Source organism: Hippopotamus amphibius, chromosome 2, assembly GCF_030028045.1.
Source record: "Hippopotamus amphibius kiboko isolate mHipAmp2 chromosome 2, mHipAmp2.hap2, whole genome shotgun sequence".
In the NCBI taxonomy this organism is placed as follows: Eukaryota; Metazoa; Chordata; class Mammalia; order Artiodactyla; family Hippopotamidae; genus Hippopotamus; species Hippopotamus amphibius.
In genome coordinates this window covers 101,839,731-101,865,747 of record NC_080187.1, presented here as the reverse complement: position 1 = coordinate 101,865,747, position 26,017 = coordinate 101,839,731, and the positions used below count along the sequence as shown (strand labels likewise).

Here is a 26,017-nt window from a genome sequence, read left to right as displayed (position 1 = left end):
AACCACCATACATGGCCTACCTGCCAGTTCAGAATCCTGAGCAAGTTACCTAATCCCTCTGTGCCTCCATTTCCTCACTTATAAAATGAGGATAATAATGGCACTAATCTCAGAGGACAGAAATGAAGATTAAATGAAATAATACATTTGTTTAGCAGCTAGAACCGTGCCTGACTCACAGTAAGTACTTTATATATACTTCTTAATATAAAGGTGGTATCAACTTTTAAGAAAACTTTTTTACTTGGATGGCAAGATAGGGAAGGCATGAAGAACTGTCTTGGCTACAGTGAGCAATCTGACTCACAAAATTTTTTTTAAATCAACTAAATGGAACTCCAGGCTTGCTGACTTAGGAGTGATTCTCTGAACAAAATGAGACTTGAAAAATATGGGCAAAACTGCTAAAGTGAGAGTTCTGCAGTGAGATCAGAATCTCTGTATACTATGTCATGGCCGATTGTAATGTAAGACTGAGAAAACAGCCTAGTCCGTGACCCACTGCTGACTTTGCTTAGCATCTTCAAGATCTTGGCCAATCACTCAACTCCACTTTCAGCAGAATCCATAATTGCTTCACACACTGGACTTTACCTAGTACCTGCTTAACCAATTCCCAAACCTAGGTCAATCCAATCTACTTTTTTTGCACCTGCCATCCAATTGCAACCTGAATCCAATGTGGCCTAGTAAAGCTCCTACTCACCCTTGCCACTCCTTTACAGATTCTCAGAGGCAGCATTAAACCATTACTTCACTCAAGCATCCAGATCTACTCCTGCTCCACCTTCAAATATCCTACACCCCTTAAAAATTGGAAAATAGAAGCTATTTGATACAAATTCTCTTCACTTTTCATACACCTTCCTCTACACCCCTAAACTCTTGCAACACAAATCAATTTAACATTTACTGCTATCTTTGCCTAGCCTTTTCACTCTCCTTCCTGTTGCAAAAGAAGGAAGAAAAAAAAATGCTTCCAGACCTCCTTTCCAAGGCCAACTCTTTCGCCTATTCTCTGATGCTACTCAGGAAATGTCAACTGTATCATCTTCAGTTTGTTGTTTTGGCAACTATTCCCCCCAGTCTCCCACTTCTCTCTTGGATCTTCAGACTTCTTCTACTCATCTAAAAACATGCCAATAAGAAAACGATTCTCAGTCCTGTTCCCCTCATAAGCCTTGACCCTTTCCCCATTATATGCCAAATGCCTAAGAGTGGTCTCTTGCTGCAGGTATGTAGCCGGTTGAACTGATAAATGTGAACCACTGCAAGGCAAGCCTATACAGGTTATTCTTGATTACAATCAATCTTTTAAGTATGCTTAAAGGTTCTGACATCCAGCAGCTGCAGATTTGGTGATCGTTAATTATTTTTTGTATTTACACTGAGTTTTTAACAAACATAATAAAGGAAAATATACAACAGAGGTTTGTTATATATGACAAACTGTACTTTAACTCAAGGTTGACATGTGCTTTGGGGCTTCCAGCACAAAGTTTATAGATTGGCAATATTAATACCTTAAAAATGTTTTCTGAAGGATAATTCTTACATGAGCTAAGCTCTTACATTTGACTGAAGTCATGAACATAATAATGTAAACTGTCTATATAAACTCAGGGTCTTATCTGACTTAAAACTTACCACAAATATAGAAAAATAAACTTACAGAAATAAAAGCTTCTCTATACCTCCAGGGAAAAGGATCTGGTAAAAGGCTGTAAAATAGGAGAGAACAAGATGTACTGAACAAGAAGAAAGCAAGCCAGTGAGGGTGGAGCACAGAAAACAAGGAGAGGGACAGGCAAGGGCCAGATTGCACAGGGCCTCCTAGGCCAGAATTAATATGTTTTGGTATACCATAAGAACAACAGGGAGCAAATGGAAAGCTTTAAGCTGGGAGATGGAAGGATCAGATCTGCAATTTTAAAAGGATTACTCTAGTTGCTGTATAGAGGATGAACGGATAGCCAACCAGAATGAGTGTGAAGGGACAACGGGAATTAGGAGGCCTAAGAAGGAAATGATGGTAGGCTGGGTCCCAGTGGCAGAGAGATGAAAAGTAGATAGATTCTGGAAGATGAAATCAGTAAGATTTGGTGAATGATTAGATATGAGCGAAAGAAAAGAGATGTCAGTGAGATGCTGGTTTCCCGAATTTATATACACATATACACGGAAATGCAGAGTAACATTTTGTACAACACATATCACATTATTAACAGAAATTACTTATGGGAAGGGAAGATGAATTTTACATAGTAAAAGACAGACTTTTTTTTACTGTATACATATCTGCATTGTTTAAATATTTTTATAAGCAGAAGGTATACATTATTTCGTAGTTAAATTCAAATGCAATAAACAGCACTTTCCTGGGTGAAAAGGATAGGAATGGCGTTTTAAGGAAAGGAACAATTTAATCAAAGGTACAAACACACTGAAGTACATGACAGTTCATGAAGGACCTTATTTTATGCCAAGCTAAAGAAAGCATTCTCTAAACTGTAGAAAATGGAGAAGCATATAAAGTTTTTAAGCAGGAGGATGACAAAATCAGGTTTATATTTTAGAAAGATCACTTTAGAGTCAGTGTGAAAACTGGGCCAAAAGGGAGGTAAGAAAACAGACTGGGAGATCACTTAGGCCAGAACTGAAGCTAAATCAGGGGCAAAAGAGATAGAGGATAGATACAAGATTCACTTCAAAGTAGACAGAACTTGGTGATTGAGCTGGATGTGACAGACAGGGAAAAGGGAAAGTCAAAGATGCTTCGCAGGGCTTTGAGTTTAGGAAATTAGATAGGATGCCATCAATTTAGGTAATCCAAGAACAGGTTAAATGAAAAGATAATAAATTTTGTTTTGGAGATGCTGAGGCTAAAGTACCTCTGGAAGCAGGTCAAAGTGCCCAACAGGAAGTTGGATATATACGTTTGAATTTGAGCAACAAGGTCAGAACTGGAGCACATTAACACTATTACCCAGAATAGAGAATTTTAAACCTGTGAACACAATCTTACCCTCGACGTAATGCACTGAATTCTTGAGGCAACTGCCAAAAGTTGACCAGTTCCATTTATTCTCATAGTTGTAAAAATTCCACATAATTGTAAAAGTCTCTGTAGGCCATAACTTAAAGTAGCCAGAACTTTTAGTCTTGGTTTCTTGGTCTTTTATTTTTTTCCCCTTCCCCTTTGTTTGCCATTCTTTCTATCTACCTACTTATCTAGTTAAGGAAGATACAGGAAATATAATAAAGACGTATAATATTAAAAAAAAAAAACATTTGCTATTAAATATTTTCATACTTTGTCTTAATTGTAAAAAGCAAAGAAAAAAAAAAACATTTCACAATTCTACCTTTAACAAAACCTAACTTAAATAATGATTTACCTAGGTGACTCTCCCTTGATTTTCTCTGGCAAGTCACTGCCCCTTAATTAACTGACATCTCTCAGGCAGTCAACTCCAGCTGTAGCTTTAACCACAGAGGTTCCTGAAACAATTCCACAGTTCTGTTGTTGTTTACTGTCAGGAATTTGAGTCACACTGTACCTTTGTCTAACCGATGATGCCCTAGTTTCTTGGGAGGTGGAGAGGAAGGACCTGTTGGCAAGGAAACAGCTGCTTCCTTCCTGAGCCAGAAAAAACCAAGAAGGCGACAGATGGGCAGAGCAGAAAAGCAGCCAAAAGTTGCTCTGGCTCCTTGTTGGCAAGCATTTTCACTGAGGCACGATTGGATACTTTAAAGCATATCAGTGATTGAGAGAGTTTCATCTGCCTGGGTACTCTGCTGAAGTTCAACAGGGCTTCCCACACATTTTCTACAACTGAAAAACTTTTAAGTTTGCAGTGGTACAAAGAACCTGGCCTCAGCCTATGTACAGTGGGCTAAGACTGCAAGGCACTGTCCCATTTCACTTTAGGATTATACCCAAAAGAATGCACTTCCTGGTTAAAAAAAGAAGAGAGAAAGAAAAAAAAAGAAATTCTGTATAGTAGTTATATTTGTATGACTTATTAGAATTACTATTAAAATTTCATTAGAAAATGTTTAAATATGTTTACCTTTATATATTTAATTTTAAAAGATCTGTTGCAAACTTCTATATTTTGTTCTTTTATCATCCCCCCCAATCCACTTCTGTACCCAGAAAATTAAATATTCAAGGATTCCTGGGTAAAACCGACAACGACTGGATGGATAAAACTAACATATTTTAAAAATAGCTGTACATAGGTAAGTTATTGTTCTTCTTCAATAGAAATTAACAATCACTGAAAATAACATTAAAAATTAGTGTGGGCATGAAGTATGGAATTTTAAAACATCAGTTTACTATGCTGATTAATTCAACATTTATATTTGCATCAGAACTTAATAATCCCATAAATAAATAGAGCTCTCAGTTATTTTAAAAAATCAAGGGATAACATATGTATTTAGACATATTAGCAGCGTAAAGATGAATGCTTCAACACACTTATTGGGAAAACGTCTGAAAATATTACTACACTGAATTCAAGGGCATCCGCAGGAATCTGACATAAAAGTTCTCTAGAATAACAACATTTCAGGGAATTCCAAAAAAGGGAAAGGGTCAGATAGGAAATAGCCTCAAATTAATCGACAAAGTTCAGTGCTTGTTCCAACTTGATTTTTCTCTCCATTGCAAAAACAAAAACAAAACCGAGTCTCAGGATGGGTGGGTGAATCACTTATTTGAAAGTTCATCTACTGGAATAAATGGAGAGGCCGCTTGGGCAGGCGACACAGGAGAGTCGGTGGTAGTGCTGACTTTCGCTGGTGAGTTACAAGAAGATCCGGCACTGCTGCTGTTTCCATCAAGGGTATCGGAAGATACACACACACCAGGATCTGACAGCTGTGCAACGTCAGAAGAAAGCATGTTGGTGATGCCCTGGAAGAATCTCTTTGGCTGATACTCAGTTTCCATTTCACATTTTCTTTTCAATGGTCCAAGAACACTTGGTCTGATACAATTAATGGGACTCTGGCTTCTCCGGGTGGTAAATCGCGTCGTTGGGCTGGGAATAGGACTGGGAGGCAATCCATTGCTACTCACAAAACTTTGCAAGGATGGTGAAAAACACTGCTTCCCAATTCCCCGGGTGGGGGACGGTGCTGGCGACACGGGAATGAAATCGATGCGTTTCGGGGAGGCGGATTTCTCCACGTCGTTGTCACTCAGGCTGAAACTTTCCTCCCAGGAGTGGCTTATCTGCATTGCGTTCTGCACCTCGCGCTCGTGGACGGTCTCTCGATTGATCAAGTCCATGCCCTCCTCCTGTTTGATCTGGTGCAAGCGGCTGCTGTGCATGCGGACGGGGGAGGCCGGGAGCAGCAGGCCGTGGCGGTTCGGGAACGTGGTGCTGTTCCGCCTGGCGCTCGGCGCCTCGGCCTGGAACACCGGCGAAGTGTCACTGAGGCCGTGGATCAGGGGGGCGCTGTTAGACCTCCTGAGGCCCCCGCTGCTGCCACTGCCGCCGCCGCCCTCCGCCGGGCTCCCACCCGTGCCCGCAGGCAGCTCCAGGTCTAGCTCCATCTTCTCCTGAGCCATGTCGCAGGCAGGGAGGCGGGGGCAGTGCTCAGTCAGAGACCTAGGATTCCCATTCCCCGCAGTCCAGGGCCGCCGCAGCCGCCACCGCCACCAAAAATCTGTCAGCGGGCTCGTCCCTGTGCGCATGCGTGCCTCTTCGCGCAGGCGCCCTGCAATGGCTCTCTTCGCGGCGCCTGCTTAAGGCGTAATAGCTGCGCCGCGGGCCTAGGGGGAGGGGCGGGGAGGGGTTGGGCGAGCCGTCAGTACGTTCCTTCCGCAAACAGCTATTTAACGCCTGTTAATGAGGTTACCATCTTCAGGAGCGCGTATTTATAAAATTAGAGCCCTGAAAGAGAGGCCCTTAGAGATGTGGGGCTGTATGATGAGGAGTGGAGTTTGTCCTAGCCAGAGAGGCCTTCCCTGAGGAAGGGACAATTTCCTGAGATCCCAAGAAGCGGGCCAAAAGGATGCGGTGGAGAACTGCCCGGGAAGCAGAAGTGAGGGCTGCCAGCTGGGTGGCTGGCGGGAACCAGGAAGGGAGGGAGCGAGGCACGGAGTGTGGCCTGGGGTGGAGAGTGAGCTGGCGGGACGTGAGGTGGTGGACCTTTATCCTGAGAACAATAAAAACTCGGAAGGTTTTCCAGCATGGGTGTAATAGCGACTGAAAAGGTTGCTTGCTGCTGTCCGGAGAATACGTTATTGGGAGATTAGAACCTACAGAAAAAGACCAGAGAGGAGGCAATCCTCTGGGCCAGAGATGATGGTAATTTGCAGTAAGGTGGTACTGTAGGAGGGGAGTTGGAGCGAATGGTACATCTGGGAACTAGGTCAAGGAAGGGAAAAAACAACCTGTAAGTGTACTGCTATTGTTTTATTTACAGTCATATTTCCAGCACAAGCATACGTGCTCAATTATGTTCATTTAGTATGAGGAATTAAATGAAGGGAAAACCAATAGGCCCTCGAACTTTAAAAATAAAAACAACACTTGGCTCATATAATTAATATAAACTCTTATATCTCATTAAAAATCAGTTTACGTTTATTCTTCAGTGTATTCAGATTTTTTTCCCACGTAACCCAACGATTGCCAGGCAATGTGGTAGGAATTAGGCCATAATATAGAGACATTTAATTTCTACTTGGGAAGAAGAGATAAAATATGTGGGCTAATTTTTCAGATAGTGGTAAGCCTTAGGACAAAATAAAATAGGGTGGTGTGATAGAGCACTACTGGTAGAAGGGAGGGGACAATTAGATAGAGCTGGGATCTAAATGACAAGAAGCAAGTCCTGCTGGCATCTGGGGGATGAATATTCCAAGCATAGAGAATAGCAGGTACAAAGGCCCAAGGCAAACATAAGTGTGGTGAGCTGGCAAGAAAAGAAAAAAGGGCCATGCAGCTGAAGCATAAGGGGAGAGGGTATGAGGGGGTAAAAAAGTTTGGATCTTAATTCTAAATATGATGAAAAGCCACTGGGGAGTTTGAAGCAGGAGAGTGATATTATCTGGTTTATGTTTTAGATATCACTTTGGTTCTGTGGAAAACAGGCTGAAAGAGGACAAGAGTGGAGACAAAGATGGATTAGGAACCATGGCAACATTACAGACTAGAGATTATTGGACCAGGGTTGTATCAATGGCAATGGGGGAGAAGTAGATGGATTCAGGATATATTTTGGAAGTAGAACCAATAGGATGTGCAGATGCACTAGATTTAGATGGCGAAAGAAATAGATAATACAAAGGCAACTCAGAGGTGTTTTACTTAAAATGGGTAGATGGCAGTATCATTTCCTGAGATAGGAAAAGAGTGCATTTAGGAGTAGAAATTAAGAGTTCTGTTTTGGTTTATTTGAGTTGTAGGTGTTTATTAGATATTCACGTGCCTGTCTGAACTGAAAGAGAACTTAGTGATTTTTGTTTGGCCTCTTTTTCGCAGCTGAAGAAAGTAAGATCCAGAGAGGCTGGCATAGTCAGCATCACATAGCTTGTTTAGTAGTGGGAACCGGTACTAGAAGCCAGTATGAGAATCCTAGTCCATACCCTTTCCACTGTCTCTCAAGCAGCTTTTAATTTGAAATCCCCATAAAATACAGATCCTGATGATTCATACCTATAATTATAGAAACTGATTTAAGTTTTCCAAGCGCCAGACATTATTCAAGGTACATCATATGTAGACTCTCATTTAATCCTCACAATAACCCTATGAAGTAAGTATTGTTCCATTTTGCAGGGGAAACTGAGATGCAGGGATTAGGTAATGTGCCCAGGATGACAGGAAGTGGTGGGACATTGCCCTTCCGGTTCCAGAGCATGGGCACAATGTTGCCTCTTCCATGTGCAATAACATTTCAGACTAGGAGAAACCACTTCCAGATTGTTTGCGCCTTTGTGAGTGCCATGGTACTTGAGACAGAATTTGAAGGACAGGTAGGATGTTAATAAATGATATTTTATATAGAATTGGCAGCATGAGTATAAAATAACAAACCTGGCTAATTCATGAAGTACATGGAGAAAAATAGGTAATAGGAAAAAGCTGGTAATTAAAGTTGGAGTCAGAGAACTGGAGCTCTGAATGCCAAACAAAAGTGCTTTTATTTAACACGTAGGGCAAGAGGGAGGCGTTGAAGGTTTTTGAGGAGGAATGACACAATGAGAGCTATGTGTTAGGGCCTGCCAGGTGGATGGATCATAGATAGAGGGAAGCAGAAGAATGGAAGGTGGAAAGAACCAACATTTTCTAAGTGCCCAATGCTGCCAGGCACTTTAAACACGCTATAGTCCCACTTAATTCTCATTGTAATCCTATAAAGCAGATAACGTTATGCTCATCTGAGAAAGGAACAATTGAGGTTCAAAAATTGCAAAAAGCTCTACAGCTACATGGAAGAACAAAGATCTAAACCAATATGAATCAAGATCTCATTTCAAAACCTATATTCTTTTTTGCTGCTTTCCCCATGAATTAAAGACGGAGAATTCGATGGCTAACTCTGAGATGAAAAGAGGATCCAAACTAAAGTTGGGAATGGCAGAAAAAGGAGATGGACGTGGAGACCAGAAGGTAACAACCCAGAACCTGACTTCCTGGATGTATGGAAGATGAAGAGAGAGGAGTCACAAACAACTGAAGTTCAAGCATCAGCAGCTGGAAGAACAGTATAACAGTACTGTATAAAGATAGAAGCGAGGAAGAGCTTCCAGAAGAAAATCAATATTAGATGAGTAAAAAAGAGTACTAACTATAGAGCTTATTTTATAATATCCATAGCATATTGCTAATTTGCATATTACTAAATTATTTCTATCAATAATATGGCTCAGATTTGCCAACACTGTTCATCCATGTCTGGATAAGCACAATAATTACCTTTACTAATAAAGCACAGAGACAGTGATCATCACAAAATCAAACATCTGTGCTGTTTGGTTCTTACCCGAACACACCTATTAGAGATCTTCAGTTGTTTCCCTGTTTCTACCCTTGTCTCTACAATCAATAGTAGAGACCCTACGTTCAAGGTCATCCTTAAAATAAGACTTGCATAGTCACTCCCCTATTCAAAACCCTTTGGTGGATTCCCACTCAGGGAAAAAGCCAAGGTCATTACAATGACCTACAGAGCTCTATCTGGGTCCCTGCCATCCCTCTGCCTACCCACCTCCAACTGCTCTCCCCCCTCACTGTCTCCCCTCCAACTACAGAGGCCTCCTTACTGTCCTTTGGCCCACCAGGCACGCTCCGCCTCCCCTGAGCTCACTCTTCTTCCAGTGGACGTCCACAGTGTTCCATCCGTTCAGCTCTCTGCACAAATGTCACTGACTGAGAGGCTTTCCTTGACCTTTCCTCATAAAAAGCAACGGCAGCTCCCAACACCAAACCTACACTCCCATCCCCCTCACCCAGCTTTCATTTTCCTCCAGAGCACCGCCTGACAATATGTACACGTTGTTTCCTCGCCTCTCATCCTCAAGAAGACAAACTTCATGAGGGTAAGGCCTTTGCTTTGTTCCCCGCTATAAGCCTAATATCTAGAACAGGGCCTGGCGCATAGCACTCAAGCAGTTGTTGAGTCATTGTTCAAGTGAATGATGAACGAATGCGTGGACTAATGAGCTCTGTCTAGAAGGGAAGAGAACTCTGTATTTGAAAGTCCAGCCCAATAGGCTTTCCTAGACTGATTCTAAGTGCTCCTTACTTAGACAATTCTTTTTCTTACATCAAGAATATCATTAGTTACAGTGCCCTCCAGCCCATGTAGGTAGGCCACTTGAGCAAACCATTACACAAACTAAGATGTTTAAGTCCTAAGTTTCCATTCTTTTTAAACCATCTGCTTATACACACTTGACAGAGTTTAAATGCTCAAGCTGAGGATTCTAAGCAGTGTTTAATATATTGAGTTACCGCTTCATCTCAAAGGAGTAAAGGATAAATGCGAGAAAAGAGCGGCCATTAAATGCAATTCAGCCTGTTGCAAAAATAATACCAGACACAGGATCTAGATCTTCCCTGAGTCAATTCACCCTTCTGGTTTCACTCCGCGTATGAATTAAATACCACACTTCACAGTAAGTCATAAGTCATAAAATCCAACATCTACTCATTAAACTTTATTGTGATTAATATTTTATTTTTTCAAACAGGTAATTTCCTTTTAATTCCTAGGAGCAATTTTCTTTTTTCTTTTTTTCTTTTTTTTTTTTTTTGAGATTCAACATAATGTTACTGTATAGTATTCTGTTCTTTAAATATACCACAATTTATTTATCCATTCCAACGCTGGTGGATGTTTGGACAGTTTCCAGTTTGGGGCTACTTCAATAGGGGTCCTATAAACATCTAAGAGCAATTTTTGACTATTAAACCCCCAAGTACATGACAAGGCAAATATCCACCTCTGAACCATACAGAAAAAAGGTGAAATACAAAAATATGTGTACTTTATAATCTGAGATGAGCTGGAAAATGTCTCCACATCCCACATTAACTAACATCACCAATCTAGAATACAAATATTGCAGAGGAAAAGTGTACTTTCAAAGTATAGGAACTCAGGAGTGTTAACTGGTACAACAACTTAGGGAAAATATTTGGCAGTACTACCTACTAAAGAAAATATAAGCATATTCTATGAGTAAGAAATTCCACTTTGGGGTATATATCCAAGAGAAACGAGTGCTTATGTCTACTGAAAATCATGTACAAGAATGTTCCTTGCATTACTGGGACTTCCCTGGTGGCATAGTGGTTAAGAATCCACCTGCCAATGCAGGGGACACGGGTTCAATCCCTGGTCTGGGAAGATCCCACATGCCACAGAGCAACTAAGCCCACGCCACAACTACTGAGCCCAGGAGCTACAACTACTGAAGCCCATGTGCCTAGAGCCTGTGCTCCATGGCAAGAGAAGCCACCACGAGAAGCCCGCGCACCGTAACGAAGAGTAGCCCCCACTCACCACAACTAGAGAAAGCCCGTGCACAGCAACAAAGACCCAGTGCAGCCAAAAAATAAAAATAAATGAATTTATATTAAAAAAAAAAAAGAATGTTCCTTGCATTATTATTCATAATAGCCCTAAACTGGAAACAACCCAAATGTCCATGAACAGAACAGTCGAGAGGGTGAACACATTATACAATGGAATTCTTTACTCGACAACATGGGTGAGTTACCGTGTAATGTTGAGTGAAAGAAATCAAACACGGCAGAGTGCACACGCTATGACTCCCTTTTTATGAGGTTCAAGAACAGCCAAAAGCAATCTATGGAGGTAGAAGTGAAAATAGTGGTTACCCTTGCCGCTACTGGCTGGGAGGGACACAGGGAAATGTTCCATGTGCTGTGCTGGGCGCTCTTGACAGAGGCATAAATATATGTAAAAAACTATTAAATAACTACTTAAAATGTATACACTTTACACATTGAAGTTAGTCCTCAAAATGTTATCAATACAGAGAACAACAGAATGGGAACTTAGAATGTAAATGGAGGACAAAACAGAATAAGAATGTACTTTAGTGGGAATGAAGATACTTTGTACAAATGCTAACCACAAGTCTAACTCTAAACTGGGACGCTAAGATTCCAAATCTCTCTGACACACAACGTTATCAGTGGAAGAATAGGTAGCTGGCCTTGACAGGACAAAGAAAGGAGACAGAAACACACACACACAGCCTTCAAGCTACATTTCACTGGGGCCCTAAACACCAATGGACTCCAGCAGCCTCACACAGACACTGGCCACTTGTCTGAGGCCAGTTACAGATCACCAACGGAACCATCAGCTCTCCTTGGCCCTGTTCCCAAAAAGCCCTCAAAATTACTTATTTCTAAGAAGGCATGAAGGAGGAAAGGAAGCCCATTTCATAGCCTTTGACTTTCTCAACCGCAATCTGTGTATTCTGTTCAGTGGGTTCTGCAATACCCTCCTACACATAATTCCTGAAATGAAACAGAGTTAAAGGAACATCAAAGGAACCCCGCGGGGGCTGTTATTACATATGGAAGGAATATGAACTGTGTTTGAGGATGTGATTCTGGCCACAAGGAACTTATTGTTACCATAATGAAAGAAAAATAGTAGATGATCTCAGAAACTGTTATCAGCCATTTACTGTACAACGACTGAGAGCCATTAAGTGCAGACACTCTTCATGACATCTACCCTACCCTCAAGGCTGCTTAATCTAATCTTTAAAACTTTAAAGCCAGCAGCAAGGATTAGAAAATCAAAGCACAGGTTTACTAAGGGGCTTCTGACACCCTCACCTTTTGTGTCTGGTAACTGCCAAAAGCCATCACGCCACGTGCATAGAGCCACACTCTTTATATGGAGGTAGTAAAAAGGCAGAAAGGGGGCCTCATAGGCCTCACAGAAGAACCTTACAGCCTAGGCCCTTATCAGAGTTCAAGCAAACAAAATAAATGTGAATTGTAGTTACTTTGTTCCATTTTTTTTTAAGGGAGAAAGATATTAAAAACAGCCATCCAGCCCCTACTCTCTACTAAATCCTTCAAAGAAAATAGAACAAGTTGGTCAATTTTTGCTCTTCACCAATTTCCTACATTTTAGGCAGTGCCCATTTTTTAGTGCCTTCTCTTTGGCATCAAACTTCTCCTAGGCCATAAACCAAGGTTATGATTGGTAGCCTTTACGGTTTACATGTTACTCTCTGCCTGTCTGCTATCTTTCACTTAAAAGATTAACCCATCTGGCAAGCAGGATAAAAGAATTGATGGCTTTATGGATAATATATAAAGTTAACTTTAAAACATGCAAAAGCTGCAAATCTAGTTGGGTTTATATACTTGGGCCTTCAAGTTGGGCGTCTGGGAAACTTCTAAAACGGCTCAACATAAATGGTGCCAATAAGACAATAGCAAAACAAAAAAAAAAAAGGTACCAAACATGGAGTCAGACAATTGTACAAGACACAGTGACCTTGGGCACGTCTGTCAACTTCTCTAGGCTTGCTTTTCTCATTTATGAAGTGGGGACACAATCTCTTTGTTGTAAATATCAAATGATCTAATGTCCGTAATAGGCCTTGCAAATGGTAAAGGCCCTATACACACAGGCTTCTCTCAATGAAAATACGCAGCGCTATGAAGGCAAAATGACCCTGCCTACTTTTCCACGACTCTCATCAAAAAGCTTGCCTGTTTAGTTTGATTCTGTGAAAGAAAATTCTCTCCCCGTCTTCCTCCCTAAGACCACTAGTAATTTTCAGAGACACACGGTTTCTGTGGTCTAAAAAGTAAGAACTGAAAAGTTCATCTGCAATCAGGTGGACAATTTCTAAGAAGGAGAAATAAGAAAAAACACATTTCTAAGAATTTCACTCTGTGAATCTGCCTGAGAAGAGATGGACCTCACAGGGTGGAAAGGCCATCGGGAACTAAAAATGTGGCTGGATCAGTGAATCCTATTCCCTGCAGCAAGCCATTTGTCCATCCCCCAAAGCAGCAGCTATCCTCCCTGATGGCACTGAACTTTTCAATGGGGACTAAGCCCAGAGGCTTATTCTCATTTATTCCATTTAAACCCTGTTTTGAATTCCTGCTGTCATGCTACTGTCCTTCCTGCACAGACACACATTTGGCCAAGCCTGATAAACAAGATGAACCCAGCCCCTCTCAGACAAAAGCAGAAAAGGAAAGGGGAAGAGACCAGAAAAAGATTCAAGAAGTTTCAAGAGTTACCATTCCTCGAGATACATCCTTCCCTCCAGGTAGCTGATATCTTGTAGGTATGTTTTAAAGATCAGGTCAAATGATCTGAAGACGTTTGAAGCTGCTGCCCCAAACCTAAAGATTCATAAACTACATGCTTTAGGGAAGTTATTTTGGCTTTGGAGGATGACAGCTGCACAGCCAAGAGTCCCCTAAGACAGTAAATTCTATTACTAAGAAATAGGGCAGTTTCTAATTTGCTCTCTTCCTTTCAGCCAGCTTTACCTTAAGCTAATATGAACAGTAAATGCAACAAAAACGGATTATTAAGGTGGAGGGTGCTCTATTTCCTCCTATCTCATACTCGCTAATTTATCAACTGAATGCAACTGTAATGCAGTATCTGCCTGCCTATGTCACCTGCGGCTCAACGTGTGGGTAGGAAATGAATTTTCACCACCCGTAGAGTTCAGCCATCTGAAAGTTCCACGTATTGGGAAGTGGTACAGATTTTTCTTCTTCACTCTCCATTTGAAAACTGAAAGTCTGAAAGAGGAGACCCCTTCAGCCCTTATGGTTGTGATGCTCTCCCCCAGACGATGTTCTCACCGTTACCATGGTCATTATACAATAGTAGCTTATAATCACCGAGGGCATATGTGCCCGGTACCCTTCTAAGTACTGTGTGTATATGAACTCATTTAATCTCTACACCATTTCTAGGATTATGATCCTCATTTTATGGATGAGGGAAAGGAGGAACAGAGAGGATAACTAAGGTGCCCAAGAAGACATAACCAGACAAGGGGTAGAAAAATTTAAGCCCAGGGGTCTGGCTTCAGAGGGTCAGCTCATAAAACACAGGTGGATTCCTCAAACCTGCCATGTTCATGATGCTCCGGGCTATTTTCAAAGAATGACGGTGGATTTGACATGTACAGGATATCACTCTGCTTATCAGGAAGACAGATGAGGGATCTGTCTTCCTGATAATTGCATGAGTTTACAGATACTAGCAGGTTATAAAATTGAGCAATGAATGCCCTATTTGCCCCAAAGCAGTCCCGAAAACTAATGCAAAGGATGAGAACCACAGAATGCCAACTCTGAAAGGAGGTTTAGAAATCACCTACACTACCCTTTATCAACAAGGAATTAGGTTCAGAGAGAGCCAGCGGTTTCTTCAAGGCCAAAAAGGCATCCAGCTCAGAGGCAAGATGCTTTATTAAAGTCCTAGAAATTGTTTCCTCATGTTTGCTCTCTGGGTTCCCCTTTCAACTCTTTCTCTAAACAACAGCATCCACTTCCATGGTTTCAACTATGACCAATGTGCTAATGTCTCTGTCTCTCAGATTCGTGTCCCTAAGTAGGGCTGACCTATCTCCAGAGTGTAATATGTAACTACCTACTAGACAATTGCACTCTACATTCCACAGGTCCTTCAAACTCATCTGTGAACAAACTCACTTTTCTCCACCCCAAATCTACTACTTCTCTTGAGAATGAATTACACAATAATCGCTCCAGACAACCACAGCAGAACTCCACTGGTTCTACATCTCTCCACCCCTTCATGTCTCCCATCTAATCCATCACTAAATCTCTTCAATTTTACTTGCTTAACATCTGGTAGCCTCCCATTTCTTTCTGCCTCTATTACTAAAACATTCTGTCTGCCCTCAACTACCACAATAGCTTCAATGAGTCTTGGGCATGTTAGGATGGCTCCAATCCTACCCAATTTGCATAAGTGCTGCCAGAATGAATTTTCTGAAATAGTCTCATCAGGAGAGCAGGCAGAGGGAGCTACAGAGAGGAAGACAGACTGAAAAGAAGGCAGGTGGAAGGGAGGAAGGAAGTGGCTAACCCTAGTACCTGCCCAAATTGCTCTAAACCTCTACTCCCTTTGAATGGAAACCGCTATAACACAGTATTTAAGAAATCGCACTCTGAAGTCAGAGAACCTGAGTTTAAATCTTGACTGTGTAATTTACATATGTATGGCCTGGGGGTCAAGTTACCTCCCTTCCTTAAGACTCAGTTTCCTCATCAAAAAATGAGGATAACAGTCCCTCTATCAAATGATTGTTGTGAACATTAATTGAGGTAATATGCATGAAACTCTTAGAACACAGCCAGATGTGAGTCAGACAAAACAGCCAGACAAAACAGACCCTGGAACTATAACCAGGACATCTTATTTAACTAGACTGTTGCCTCATTTTTCTTTCCTAGGCACCAAGCACCTAGCCAGCTCTTCCTGCAAAATTTTTAGAGTGGCAATTCTATATGCAGTTCAGTTTGAAGACTGAATACTGGTGACAAAGCTTCTCTGCTAGAACCCTGAGATTTCTAAATCCTTCAAACTGCAAAACACTCAAAATCTATTACAATTAAGGCTCTGTGAGGATATTATAAAGATGAAAAAGACCCCAGGGAAGTTGAGAATCCAGGAAGGAGGTAAGCGGCACAATATTAAGTATAAAATAAGCTAGTTCTCATGTCCTTAGCCTTAAGTGAGCATCAGAATCATCTGTGGAATTTTTAAAACAAACACAACAGAGCCCCAACACAGAGATCCTCACTCAATAGGCCTGGGACCCGATATTGGCATTTTTATTAAAAGAAAAATATTTCTCCAAGTGAATCTGATGTGCTCCAAAGGTTGGAAACTCTTGGAGTGAAAAGCATTTCTACTGCTCATAAGTACTTACTAAAGTATTAACATTTCAGAAGATGAGGGGATTGCCTTCAGCTGACTGAGGGGAATAACAAAGTCTAAGAAGAATCCTTGAAAAAAGGACCCCAAGGGAGTCTGTTCTAATTCTGCCCAATTTGGAGCCTGAGAAGCCATCTTCCAATAATACTAGCTGAGTAAAACCTTCAAGTGAGAATTTTTGTTTTTCTGTTATCTGGACTGCTTCTTATCCCTGTTTTAACCTGGAGAGGACAGGACTTCAGCAAGATGGTCAAAGGCCGGGAAAGAGGAGGAGATGCGGAGGCTTTTTGCCTGCAGCAGGCCTTACCGAGGAAGGGCAGAAGAGCTGAAATGAAGTTGGAGGCTCTGCCAATCACACTGGAGATACCAGCTGCAAAGCGTGGTTTAAAATGACACAAGGAGGTACTTCCTAGGTGGCACAGTGGTTAAGAATCCACCTGCCAATGCAGGGGACATGGGTTCAATCCCTGCTCCAGGAAGATCCCACATGCCGTGGAGCAACTAAGCCCATGTGCCACAACTATGGAGCCTGTGAGCCACAACTATTGAGTCCATGTGGCGCAACTACCAAAGCCCACTCACCTAGAGCCCGTGCTCCGCAACAAGAGAAGCCACCGCAATAAGAAGCCCGCGTACCACAATGAAGAGTAGCCCCTGCTCACTGCAACTAGAGAAAGCCCATATGCAGCAGTGAAGACCCAATGCAGCCAATAAGTTAATTAATTAATGAAAAAAAAATGACATGAGGACATTTTATTGCCTAAGAGTGAACACAAAGGTTCCTGAGTTTTCATTCAGAAGTAAGGGTAGAACTTTCCCCACTGAATAAATTTACAGAGAGGCAAAAACAGAGTTCTAATTACATCCCAGGAGTGCTCTCTCTTACAGAAGGACATTTGACACATTTGACAAATGTGGCAGAAATGCTGACGAATATAAGGACTGAGGGTTTGGTTTTGTCTCGGGGGAGGGAGGATGATGTCTGCGAGATATCTGGGGATCTTAGAGAGAGGACTCCAGTAGAGACAGAGGGAGGGAGTGTGCAGGAAGAAATCAGATTGGGAGGAGCTGCACCCTAGGTGGATGGTAAGAAACTGGGGGAAGCCAGAAAACTATGCTCTGAAAAATGTGGCTGATTCAAATTGAGAAAACATTTTTCAGGTTTTGACGGGGTGCCAGGTGCTTCTGCATACACTCTGAGGAAAGCAAGCAATAAAATATCACCATGACAGGTCATAGAAGGGTTCTTAAGGACAGGATTCTCTTAAGCTTTTTTCTTTCCTGAGAAGTGACTAGTGGTAAGAGAAATACTAATGATACAAAAGGAAAGATAATTCGACAGAAAGTCCTGGAATGGATGGAGGAAATGAAATTGGGAACACAAGCAATAGGCTATAAATATCTATTTAAAGTCTATAAAATAACCTTTAGCTGGGGGAATTACATTCTTCTTTTCTTCATCAATAATAGCTAGTTACAGTTTCAGAGAGCTGCTTACATTTGATCTGCTCCATCAGCGACACCATAAAAACTTCCGTCTTTCTTCAGCAAAAATGAAGGGAAAGATGCAATTAATGCTAGTGCTTCCATTATACCTAGCAGATCTGGCCACCAGATATTGACTATAAGCTAGAAAACAAAAACAAACAAAAAAAAAAACAGAAAAAACACAGCCTAAGTGACAGTGAAAGCCTGTCCCATTTTTCCTACTTAATTTGCTCTTAGAATGTGTAAAAGCCAAAGGCTCAATTAATCCTTATGATGTGTCAAAGAACAGAAAAATTCCCCTGGGCTAAAAAGAATTCTGCAGGTGTTGCAGAATTCAGAAGGAACAATGCATCGAGGAAAATGTAGACAATGGCCCGTTCCCCACAAAGATGGGCCCTCAATCTTTGAATTTTTAAAATAACAATGCTTGAATTTTTAAAATAATATTTCAGTTTTAAAAATAAGATGAGGGAACTAGGGATGTATTATTGGGTCTGAAGAAGTTGTGCGTTTAATGAAGCAAATATTTACTTTCTCCAAATGCTTCCACCACTTTTCCCAATAGCATGACTAGTCAACTGTCTATACACATGTGCCCAGTATCACTCTTCAGTTTATTATCAATAGCCAAAATGCTTCCAGGGGCAGACAGACAGTGGAGTGATAGCACTAGGAGAAAGAGCGTTTGCATTCAGCAGACTGGAGAGCCTGGCGGGGGCGGGGGTGGGGGGCGGGCAACTAAAGGAGACGGACAGCCACTGCGCAACTCCAGCCAACTGTCACCCTTTGCAGAAAAGGGTGTCATTCAATGCTGAAGCTTCTCATTTTTCAAGAGGGGTTGAACATTCAGATTTTTAAAAAAGTGGACTCTCACAATTTGTAGATGCTAAATTTAAAAAAATAAAAAAGCGAACACACTGGGTGGGCCTGATCAAAAGGGTATGAAGGCTGGTTTAGGCTCTGAGGCACCAGCTCAGGAGCTCTGAAAACCCAGTCTTTTCTTATTTTATAGTCTCAGCCCTCTTTCTCCAGGACTGTCATTCCTGTTCTGCTGCATGATGACCCCTCCTTCCATAATATCCTTTGTCATATTTCTTTTTTCTCAACCTAGTCTCTGGCCACAGGCTAAGGGAGGGCAGCAGCCATGTGTTAGAGGTAAAGGGATGCCCTGCAGTGCTTGGCCTGGGGCTGGTGCTAGTCAGGAGCACGTGAATGATGGTAGATGATACTTTTGAAACCTCTCCTCGTGGATGATCCAGTTTTTCTTTTTCTTCCCACTTCTATCCCTACTAGCACCAGTTATAACTGGACGTGTCTTACTGACTTCTCTTATTGTTTCTAATAATTTTCCAGCTGATTCTCTTCTTTCTAGGTATGTACTTCAAATACCTACAAATAATGGTAAGTATGTAACCTCCACTTCCATGTTTATATCTATTACTACTTTCTCGTATCTCCTGGCTGGTACTTTCTGAGTCAGGTTTATAATTTCAATGAAAGTAAGCATTCTTATCATGCATTTGACTTAAGTGGGAATGCGTCTCGGTCTCGTGTTTCACAAAATATGACACAGTTTTGTCATGAGGCTATATGGTATTTAAAATAGCAACAAAAGTAACAAATCCTACTTATTCTAATTTAACTAAGTTAAAAATTTTTCTTTATAATCCAGAATGTGTGTCGGATATTTTTTCTGTTGCCAAAGACTGATTTTATTTATTCTTATGAAGTTTATTGACATATAATTTGCATGCAATAAAATTCACCCTTTTAAAGAATACAGTTCAGGACTTCCTTGGTGGTGCAGCAGTTAAGAAACCACCTGCCAGTGCAGGGGACACGGGTTCGATCCCTGCTCCAGGAGCAACTAAGCCCGTATGCCACAACTACTGAGCCTGCGCTCTGGAGCCCGTGAGCCACAACTATTGAGCCTGCACTCTGGAGCCCGTGAGCCACAACTATTGAGCCTGCACTCTGGAGCCTGTGAGCCACAACTATTGAGCCCATGTGCTGCAACTACTGAAGCCCACATGCCTAGAGCCTGTGCTCCGCAACAAGAGAAGCCACTGCAATGAGCAGCCTGCGCACCACAATGAAGAGTAGCCCCTGCTCACCACAACTAGAGAAAGCACATGTGCAGCAACAAAGACCCAATGCAATCAATAAACAAATTTTTAAAAAATAAAAAATAAAGAATAGAGTTCAGTGAGATGTGGCTAATGTATATAGTTACCTAACCACTGCCACAATCAATATATCATTGGATGCTGAATTTTAGCAAAGCATTTTTGGCACCTACAATGACCATATAGACTTTTCTTTTTTGATCTAATATGAAGCCTAGCTTCTCCAATACTAAACCAAGCTCACATTCTTGTCATGTACCCCACTTGACCATGGTATTTATTTAATGTACTGCTAAATTCTATTTGATGGTATTTTATTGAAGGGTTTTACATCAATATTCATAAGCCTGATTGATCTTCAGTGTGTCGGGCGTACACATGTGCCTTTCACACACACTATCTTTGTGAAGTTCTGATATAAAGATTATTTTGGAAAAAAAAAAAGCTTGGAAGTTTGCCTTTTGCTCTTGGCTTAGAAAAAGCTGTAACAGTAATGTGAACATTCATCCAGGTTTACATGGGACAGTTCCAGTGTATATCAAATGCCCCAAGTAAAACACCCTTTAATAAATTATATGGTCACCCCACTTAATATCATCAATATACTTGAATGTTGGAAGAATTTACTGAGGCCATCTGGCGCTTGCACTTTGAATTTAGAAAGCACCTTTTGGTAACTTTTTCATTTCTTCCATGGTTACTGACTTAAGCTCTCTCTCCTGGGAGCCACTTCGATACAGTAAATTTTCCTAGCAATACCACCTACTTCATCTACCTCCATGGAATTTCACATAGTACCTCACAATATTTTTTGGTTATTTCTTCTTTTTGGTCTGTAATTTTGTTGATTTTTACTTTCTCTGGTAATAAAAGAAATATTTGTTCACGGTACAAAATTAAAAACACACACACACACATACAAAGAAAAGGTTGAAAATCATCCATAACCCCATCACTCAGAAATAATTACTATTGACACTGTCATATGAAACATTTCACACTTTTAGCTTTCTACAAACCTACCTTCCTACCCACACACACAGTGTTTATTAACGTCGTTAATATCAATAAACTCGTCCACATCAATAAATACACATTTACCTCTCCAATTTCTATGGCTGTGAAGCATGATTATACCATGCTTTCCTATTTAAATTCCTGACAATAGGGGATAGGTAGATGGGTTATTTTTTAAAAACTATTTTTTAACAATGCTGCATTGAACGTTACCTAACATCTTTGCATACTCATCCAGTTATACTGGTAGGAAAGATTATTAAAAGTAGAGGTGCTAGACAAAGACATATATATTTAAAAACAATTTTTTGCTTATAAAAAAGTCTGTATTTCTTATATGAAAAAATCAGCAAAGATTTCCTGCAATCCATTCTCATTTTGATACTTCCATTCACATTTTGTTAGAGATACAGCCACCAAGTCTTAGTGTACACCTTTTTTTCTTTTTAACCATATATGAGACCATATTATACATACTAATTTGTAACTTACTTTCCATATTATGCCATCTTTTCCCGCACAGCATCATTCTATATAGCTATGAGGTATTCAATGGATAAAAGAACTATAATCTGATTACCTACAGATGGAAATGTGAGATGTTTCCAATTTTTGCTACTATAAACAATGCTACAATATCACTGTCTTTAGTTTTGGCCCCATTGTTCAATTATTTCCTTAGGCTAAATTCCCAGAGGTGGAACAGCTACTAGATCAAAGCATATGTTCTTCAAGGCTTCTGAACACAAGACCCTTGAGAAAGAAAGTCTGCATCACTCGGCATTCCCAACAGAGTTTGAGAGCTTGCTCTCCACCTCCATATTTTTGTTCTTAGACTTAGATAACCAAAAGTGGCACTTGGGTTTTTAACTTTTTTTTTTTTTTTTTTTTTTTTTTACTTTTTGTCCACTCTCTGCGGCATGTGGGATCTTAGTCCCCAACCAGAGATCAAACCCGCGCCCCATGCATTGCAAGCACAGATCGACCGCCAAGGAAGTCCCTGTTTTTTGCATTTTAAAAATTATTAATAAATTGGACATTTTTTGCACATCCTTTTTGGCTCTTCACAATAAGTTACCAAATCACTTTATGTGACCTAGTATCTATCTATAAACAAAACAGCCATAATAAATCATATTTGTTTCTTAAAGTCTTCAGTCCTATTTTGGAGAACTAAAAAAAAATAAAAGAAAAAGAAAAACATGCCTTGCATTTTTAGAAATTGCTCTGGGTGCTTTTGTTGGAATTTTGCTCTCAGTTTATTCCAAGTAAGGGAGAGCAACCATTTTCTCCATGTTGTATTAACATAAACAGGTACCAGAACATTATGAAATGTTTTCTTAGAGCACAGAATTCAGTGTAGCACAAGTACACACCCAACTTTCCAGTATAGTATAAACATTTTAATAGATATTTCATTATAATACAGTCTCATCTCTAACTGTTCCATGGAACAGACCGCTAAAGTAATACTAGAGGCAGGCTATGTTTCATCACATTGTCAACATCTGTAATGTTTGAAGCATTAAAAATAAAGAGCGCAATCTTTCTCAGAGCTTTCTTTTTTTTTTTCAGGGCTTTCATTTTTAAATAAGCACCCATTATGAACAATTGTGACTGATTTCCTTTGGAGCGATAACATGGTGAACATTCACTTTTTTTTTTTTAAAACAGTTAACAAATGACCTGCAAGTGAATTCAAGATAATGAGCAGTGATTGTAGCATTCCATCAGAGCATTTTTGTTTAAATGTTTAAAAACAAGATTCAGAAAACATATTCCAAAAGGCAGCAAATTTAGATGGGCCTTCTCCACTTTTTTTTAAACTCGTTTTATTTTAAAATGCACACGTCAAATATGTGAAATGCTTCAGTGTTTTTTTAAGAGCTATCATTAAAGAAATCAAGGTAATATATAATTTGAAACACAAGATCAATTTCGGGGGGAAACACTGATGTTTATGACCAAGAGATTACATAATAAAGGTGAGGGCAAGAAAAGGTTTACTTTATCAAGGATAACTAGGATAAATTCTGTCTTTTTACCATTATTATTTTTTGTTTTGACAAAGTATTGCCTAAGCTGTCTGACCTTGCAATGCTTGATATAATGTATAAAGTAACACTAGCATTAAATGAAAATCAAGTAAAATAAATGAACAGTTTACATTCCTAAAGCAGTCAGTAGAAAGATACTAAAATTCTAACATCCTTCAATAGTACTTTTATAAAAGAATTACTAGACAAATATAGCAACTTTGGGAGACAAATCTTATCCTCCCAACTCATTCACTGACCTATAGGCCCCCAAATATAACAGATTCTAAAATCCAGTAAGAGAGATGATTAAAGCAACAGGTTAGGAAAATAAGATGACACTAAGAAATAGAAAGGCCATTCTATGGAATTAATAGTACTGTGAATTCACCCACAATGGATGGACTTAACTGAGTAAATATTCCCAGAAATAACCCTCCACTTAACTCTTGAATGCAATGAATAAAAGACTACTATGGAGCGAGCTCCTAGGTGGCGCAGTGGTTAAGAATCCACCTGCCAATGCAGGGGACACGGGTTGGATCCCTGGGCCGCAAAGATCCCACATGTTGCAGAGCAACTAAGCCTGTGTGCCACAACTACTGAGCCTGCACTCTAGAGCCCACATGCCACAACTATTGAGCCTGCGTGACACAAGTACTGAAGGCTGCGTGCCTAGAGCCCGTGCTCCCCAAGAGAAGCCACCGCACTGAGAAGCCCGTGCACTGCGACAAAGAGCAGCCCCCCACTTGCCGCAACTAGAGAAAGCCCACGTGCAGCAACGAAGACCCAACAGAGCCAAAAAATAAATAAATTAAAAAAAAAAAGAGACCACTATGGAGACTGTTTGTTGAGATTAATATCATCAAAGAGCAATCAGGTTTAAAGAGAGTCAAGATACGGCTTCCTAGGTGGCGCAGTGGTTGGGAATCCGCCTGCCAATGCAGAGGTCACGGGTTTGATCCCAGCTCCAGGAAGATCCCACATGCCGCGGAGCAACTAAGCCCGTGTGCCAAAAAAAAAACCAAAAAATTCAAAGAGAGTCAAGATAAACCGAAAAATGGTGACATCGCCTGAAAGCGTGCTGAAACAAAGGTGATGATTTAAAGAAGAAAAAAATCAGGGGAGGAGTGTGTCCAAAAACAGGGATATCTGTAAAAGGAGAGAGAAGAGAACATCAGAGTGCCTCTGGTATTTCCAGAGAGATGGTGCCCTGAACCAAATGCTTTGGGAATTCTCATTTGTCTGGCAGATGTGGAGTAAGCGAGCAAGGCTGATCCACGGGGTTGGTATCAGCTGTTGAAACCAGCCCTTCAAAGCCTTCATCTGCATTTGCTCCAACTCCTCATCCTCACTTCTGAGACTATTTGATGTGAACACAAGAGCTCAAGAAAGTTTACCAGTTCATGGGAAGAAAATACACCCCCTCATTGCTGGAATTATCACAGCATGCTGAGAGGTTTCCATTTCGAATATAAATTGATAAAAGTGGCATTTTCCTTCATCAGTCTCTCTGATGACTTTGAGTAGTATGAACTGAATCACCAGGGTCTAATCAGCCTTGCAAAATAATGTCAGAGTTTATAAATCCACAAAGCTCAAATCATTTTTTTTTTTTAAAAATCAACAGTTTTCCCAACAGTGTAATGCTGAAATTCCTCAGCATGGGCTATGCAGACCTTGCCTACTTTTTCAACCTCATGTAATATGATTGTCATCAACATCAACAGTGACATTTGCTAAGTGTTTTTTATACCTAAGGTCCTGTTCTAAGCATTTTACTTATGAGATCCCACTCATAAAACCCCACAAGGTAGCTGGTGTTGTTTTCTGTGTTTTACTAAGCGGGGAACTAAGGCACAGCACGGTTAAATGCTTTGCCTCATCACATTCCCACATGAAGCTCACACTTCAGTCATCCTGAAATATTTGCAGGTCTTGCAAATGCCATATGCTTTTGCACACGATTGGCTTTGCCCAGAAAACCATGCCACTTTTTCTTATCTGACCATTTCCTACTGATTCTTCAAGACTCAGTTTAGGCAGGGTCTCCTCTGAGAAACCTTTCTAGGTAACCTGACTTTTCTAAGATAAGTTAGATGCTCACTCTTCTGCGCTCCTATTACCAATATGTATCCACTCACACCTAATATGGGGGTTATAAGAATCACTATGTAAATCTGTTCCCCTCTGGGCTACAGGCTCTCTCGGGCAATATCAGGGTCACTACATAAGGCCTCATAGTCTTTCACTGCACAGATTCAGGGGGCGCCATTCATAGACTCCTGAGTGATGTAAATGGTGACTCCTGGGGTTGTACAATATGGCAGCTCTAAGGACAGTGTCTCCATTGCCTTCCAAAGAATTTGGCACATTTCTAAGTGACTGAATGGCCGAGACAGAGCTTACAATAAATGTGAAATGGTGCTTAACTATTGAGGTCTCCCAACCAGTTCATTACCTTCCAAACCAACACTTCATAAGGTAAAGTCTAAACAACATTATCAATTAAAGATAAGTGCTTAGGACTTCCCTGGTGGCTGAGTGGTTAAGAATCCGCCTGCCAATGCAGGGGACACAGATGTTCAAGCCCTGGGCTGGGAAGATCCCACATGCCTCAGAGCACAAAGCCCATGCACCACAACTACTGAGCCTGCGCTCTAGAGCCCATGAGCCACAACTACTGAGCCCATGTGCTGCAACTACTGAAGCTTGCACGCCTAGAGCCTGTGCTCTGCAACAAGAAAAGCCACCACAATGAGAAGCCTGCGCACCACAACCAACAGTAGAGTAGCCCCTGCTCACCGCAACTAGAGAAAAGACCCTGTGCAGCAATGAAGACCCAACACAATAAATAAATAAATAAATAAAATT

General features: G+C 40.8%; 2 protein-coding genes across 2 annotated transcripts in view; both read right to left on the bottom strand.

Moving 5' to 3' along the window:
* PIP5K1B (phosphatidylinositol-4-phosphate 5-kinase type 1 beta) overlaps positions 1 to 26,017 on the bottom strand; it is a 301,759-nt gene that overhangs the window by 217,922 nt on the left and 57,820 nt on the right. The gene's annotated exons all lie outside the window — the stretch shown is intronic.
* On the bottom strand, positions 4,000 to 5,710 carry PABIR1 (PP2A Aalpha (PPP2R1A) and B55A (PPP2R2A) interacting phosphatase regulator 1). The gene has a single exon (XM_057722228.1). It carries the CDS (start codon positions 5,585 to 5,587, stop codon positions 4,721 to 4,723), a length of 867 nt encoding a protein of 288 aa, XP_057578211.1. The 5' UTR covers positions 5,588 to 5,710; the 3' UTR covers positions 4,000 to 4,720.

Excerpts from the sequence above, each read along its gene's own strand:
- PABIR1 (XM_057722228.1), bottom strand. The coding sequence starts at position 5,587 with ATGGCTCAGGAGAAGATGGAGCTAGACCTGGAGCTGCCTGCGGGCACG.